At 35.4% G+C, this 5,473-nt stretch overlaps 1 protein-coding gene across 1 annotated transcript; it reads right to left on the reverse strand.

Annotated features, from left to right (window-relative positions):
* Nucleotides 1–591: 591 nt before the first annotated feature.
* On the reverse strand, nucleotides 592–4,407 carry LOC141703944 (putative membrane protein At3g27390). The gene is made up of 9 exons (XM_074507323.1): nucleotides 4,150–4,407; nucleotides 3,805–3,913; nucleotides 3,421–3,622; nucleotides 3,199–3,332; nucleotides 2,789–3,077; nucleotides 2,600–2,706; nucleotides 2,296–2,470; nucleotides 1,272–1,714; nucleotides 592–971 (listed from the first exon to the last, which is right to left on the reverse strand). The coding sequence occupies exons 1-9, from the start codon at nucleotides 4,235–4,237 to the stop codon at nucleotides 785–787; spliced, it is 1,734 nt and encodes a 577-aa protein (XP_074363424.1). The 5' UTR covers nucleotides 4,238–4,407; the 3' UTR covers nucleotides 592–784.
* Between the last annotated feature and the right edge of the window lie 1,066 nt (nucleotides 4,408–5,473).

Below are 5,473 nucleotides of genomic sequence, written 5' to 3' on the forward strand. Positions count from 1 at the left end.
GGTACATAATAGTAAGCAATCTAGGAATTCATTTTCCCCACGGCCGAACACACAATGACACAATTCATACGCATTTTTTGATAACAATGATAATTAACCAGTCAATTTAAATTGCAAATGAACAACACGAGGCACAATCTGCGGGCACAGCCGCTGAGAACTACTCCACTTTAACAGCCAACAAATGAAGACTTCCAATAATAGGCGCATTTTCCATTGCATTGAATTCTAATAACTCCTATATATCTGTGAACTCATGTCTGAATTCTCATCGAAAGAATTCCTAAAATACCCCATTTCAGGCTACTGCATGAACCCGTAGGGTTTACCGGTGCGCACCCGAAGGGTAGTGGCTGCAGATTACCTACGATAAAAAAAACCCTCATTTTTTAGCGCAACATCCCCGCAAACGGCATTTTGGGCCCCCCCCAATAGTGGATATTTTGGTCGGTTCAAGCATAATAAGATGTCTACTAATCAGCTAAACATTCATTTCACCTTAACTTGATAATGCTAGAGCCTGCAAATTCTTATGTTCTTGTACAGGTTTCAAACACCGTGTTTAAACGAATCAAGATCACATTCCAAGTAAATACTAATGGTGATGGTGTATACAAGTCTTTCTTTCTCAAAATTGAAGAATTTCTTTCTTTCACCGTAATGTGATTGATTATATACAAACCAAGTACACAAAATATGGAATCAAGAAATGTACATTACCCTTACACACATGATAAGGAAAAGCAGAGAAGCTAACTGAACAAGAAGACTTTTTTCAGTTTTTCTAAACAATTTCAAGTGAGGTACTTGATTTTGTTGATAAGGACTTGATGGAGCCTTCTTTGTTGGACCTGAAGGAGCCTTCTTTTGGAGCACAGCTTTCTTTCCCTGCTATTAAGGACTTCACTATATGGCGATATCTTCTTCTGTAAGTTGGAAACATCGATATTCTTCTTGCCATCCCCACCATCCTGCAAAAGAAGATCATTTCAGAATTTCAGTTTATTACAGTAAACTGAAATCAGATGCAGGAGAACTTGTTCCAAATGCGTTTCTAATGCAAACAAACTTGATGAAAAGGTAATAATGATGATAAGAAATTTCAGAGTTCAATAATGTTAAGTTGGCATTTGGGGAAAAAAGTCGAGTTGGATGAATTAAGCCTTATAAATTTGAACAGCAAGACTGATATGCCAACATCTTATTTTTCATTCTTTTCTTTTTGACAAACTCAAAAATCTGATAAATTTGGAATACAGAGAAGCTCTTACCTTCTGGCAATGCCCTCGAGTTGAGCAACTCTTACTGCATTCTGGGGCACCACACTGCCATTATCCCACGCCTGGATGCGCTGAGGATTTGTTCCAAATAGAATTATTTTCTCCATGTACTTGACTTCATTCTCTTCCATGCACTTGATCTGCTCCTTGAGAACCATTAACGGTTGAAAAAACCACTCCATCATTTTGTCCTCTGGCCTATTAAGATGCGTTATTTCAATATCATCAAGAATCAACAGACCATCTGATCCAGCTTTTATGGAGTAAAGAATGTTATGGAAGAGTGTGTAACAAGGCACTCCAACACCAATAATGCCTGCTTCTTTACTATTCTTCGCCTTCAACCAATCACAGAGGTCGGTTATAGTTATTACATGCATGTCCAGTAATTCCTTTCCCCGCATCTCACAAGATCTCATCATGTTTCCCCAAACCTATTGCAATTTCCAGGAATACGCATGATAGATATGAGGTTGATGTTCTACTTACATAAATTACTGTACTTAGCCTATAAAGAGAAATAAGTGCGGAAGAAAATCAGTTTTCCTTTCCTCTCCAGGTATAAAAGTGAAGATAGGTTATTACAATCAAATTGATGCAGGACACCATGATCTAACAGCACAAGTTTTACCCGAAACAAAAACACAGTGTTCAAATGTATATAGAAACTATGTGGTTTACTTGTAAAACCGACTTGTGCCAGGCTGAAATGACAAAATTAGGAGTTTAAGACCAAATGTTTCTGTTTTCAACCTACATTAGATTTATTACATCTCATACCATGTGCTCTAACAGCAACAGGTATCATGTTCATCAGATTTAGAAGATTATAAATGGACTGCCATTATAATAAGGAGTACTCACATTGACTTCTAAAGTTTTAGCATTAACTTAATCCATCTAAGTAATACATCAGTAGGTAATTAAACTTTGCTCCAGTAGTCTAACATATCTTGATCTCTTGGATCCTAAAATATTGGTGACTTCAAAAAAACTTTTAGGGTTGAAAGCAAACCTGGACCATTTTCACTTCATGTATAGTTTCCCTGACCGATCTTCTTGATGACAGGCTTGCCATAAGAATTGGCGGTGCTTCTCTAATAACAGAGCTAATACGAGGACCGTCAGTTGAGTGATGTCCTCCAACAGAAGGGTCTAATGAAGTAGATAACTTCTTTCTATATCTGGGCCTGGCTGTGAGCAAGGTGATAACAACATTTAAAACTAGAACACGGAGGAAGATCTATAGCAGCATTGCTCTGACATAGCAATATATACATCAAAAAATACAAGGTATCGAGAATTGAGAAAATAATTACTTTGGGAGGATAGACCCTTCACGCAGATACAGCCAATCATTCGTGTATTCATCAAATTCAGCAACCATTGCAATCACATAAGCAAGACCTCTTTGAAAGGAACGTTCCTACATTTATGATGAATTTTTAATAATGCAGTTGAAAGCTGTGTATTTAACAATAGCAAGTATTCACTAGATTTCAACAAACCTGATATACTATCACTGCGCCATACAATCCAATGAAAAAGCTAGAGAATATAGCCATAATAATGCTTCCGATGACAATAATTGGCCACATCAGAATTGTCAATCCAGCGATAGGAATACAAGCTGTTTCCAGAAACGGGCCTTCTCTGCTAATTAGATCATGTACAAGTCTTTGCCATCCCTTGAACAGCAAATATGGACTCTTGACTATGGCTATTGCAGTAAAAAGGGGAATTTCCACAACAAGTCCCATAATCCCGACAATGATACAACCGGGAACATGAATCAACCTGTCACATTGTTTCCAAGTGAATAACATCTCACAAAACTGGTTCTCTTTATTGGAAATGATTCAAAGTTACCAATGCAATCATTATTTTTCTGATTTGAATGAGCTTAGAATAACAGTACCTTAACGGTTTATACTCGTTTGTATAAGGGGATTCACGCAGTTCTTTCAAGTAGACGGGGTAAGAGTGAACACACACATCAGCAAAATCTCGAACCACTGTGCAACTTCCTTTAATTGTCCCCCAAGTTCCATCCTAGTTATGACAACAACACAGACACAAAAACAAATCTAAATAACATGAAGCTGTTTTAGAGGCTAAGAAAATAAGAGTTACCACTTACCACAATGCAATGAAAGAACATGGTATACGCGCTGTCGTGGTCATGCCTGAAGGCCTCAAAAGACGAAACCCATGGAGTAAAGAAGCCATAACCTAGACCGACAAGAACACTACCAGCTATGCTTAATCCCACCCAAATAGCAAATAAAGCAGGCAATGCAAACCCCAAAGCTACTTTAAGGTATGCATCAAACTTTTGTGTCCTGCAAGTATTTTTTTGTTATTGATAGATTAATTTGAATAAGAATTGAAGAATTTCACAAAGAATCAGTGCACACAACAAAAACATGCATATCCTAATCAATAAACATCTACATAATTCAAAACAAATTCAAGAACAGGGAAAGTGAATAAATCAATAAGTCGAAAGATTGAGAAAAATTACTTGATAAGTGTATAAAAAGTCCAGTAAACATGGGAAGGTAAAAGACCAAGAATCACTCCAACATTCCCAAATATTAGTATCAAAGCAGCAATCGGTCCCACCAATACACCTGAATAAGTTACATAACATATACCACAGGATCAATGAACATCCATAACCAGACATGCATCAAGAAGAAGCCAAGAAAATTGCAGAAACAAGTAACCGGTCTCTCTAAAATCTTACGGCCTCTCTAAAACCTTACGGTATCAAAGAAAGGCAGTCTCTCTAAAACCTTACGGTATCAGAGGAAGACCCGTCAGAATCTCATGTTATTTAACAGAGAGGAGGAAATAAAAGACATACTTTTGATAGCACCTAGGCAGAGAGCAGCAAAGAATGAAAACACCACATAGATGATCCTTAACCAATCTTCAATAGTGCTTGGCATCATTCGTTAACACACAAAACTAACAAAAAGAACAAGTTTAAGAGCTGTTTTTTTTACATTCAAGAAGATAATAAGGAGTAGTTTAAAACGCCAGAGAATGTTAAGAACACGCAAGAAGAAAATGTGATGGACAAATGAAAAAGCAGAACGCCAGATATTTTTAGTGAAAATGATACGTTAATAATAAGAGGTTTGTATTATTAAATTTGGATGTTTTGCTAGGCAAGTTATATGAATAGTCTTACCTAGTGATAATGTTATCCTGATTATATTAGACTAAACTTTTAAAAGTCAAAAAAGGTGAAGTAATGAACAGGTTGTGTGCTCATAATACTTCTAGAACAAAATCTGAGGAACTGAGAGATGAAGTATTTTGAATTATCAAAAGCTTTTATGGGTAATTTAAGTTGCATTCAGCGCATAGTCTCAATTTATTTGTACATATTGACTTTTATACGTAATTACTTTTATACGTAATTTAAGTTGCATTGACTGCATAGTTTTATTAATTATTTTTCAATATTTTTTTGTAAATAAAAGTTTAAGATTTGAATTTTTATTCACCAAAAAAATTAAAAATAATCAACAAAATTATGTGATTAATGCACCTTAAACTACGTGCACAAGTCAAATTGAATAAGTAGATTGGGGCGGAGGGAGTAATAGTTTTTCTAGTGTGTCGATGACACACTCTAAACACTAATTTTTATATATTTATTATGAGTAATTTTATTTTTATTTACCAGAATTTTTGTGCATATATGAGATTTATCACTATTATGGAGATATAAGCACTACTAATAAAAGATTTCACCTAAAAATTTATTGTGTGTTCACGGACGCACCGAAAAACTGTTAATATAAGTTTATGTAAAATGTAGCCCGGCATTTAGCTGAAAACAGGGGAGGGAGGGTAAGATTAGTTTACAAATAATGGCTGCTGCAGGGCTGCAAGCGATTGGTCATTGGTCAAAGGTTGTGTGAAGCAAAAATCATTAATATCATGCCTTCCGTCAGCCTAGGCATATTTGAGTAACATGAATTCACAAATATTCACCTTAAAAAATTTCTCCAAGTGTCTTTATTTTATGTGTCACTAAATTTAAAATTTTAAGTTGGAAACAGAAATTACTTTTTTGTGTTAAACTTTTGAAAATCAGATTAGTGGGGTTTAAAAGTATAGTCATTGTTCTAAAAAATTTCGATTTTATCAATTAATTCCTGATTAATCCTCTAAGG

This window comes from Apium graveolens, unplaced genomic scaffold, assembly GCF_009905375.1.
Source record: "Apium graveolens cultivar Ventura unplaced genomic scaffold, ASM990537v1 ctg7212, whole genome shotgun sequence".
Lineage (NCBI taxonomy): Eukaryota > Viridiplantae > Streptophyta > Magnoliopsida > Apiales > Apiaceae > Apium > Apium graveolens.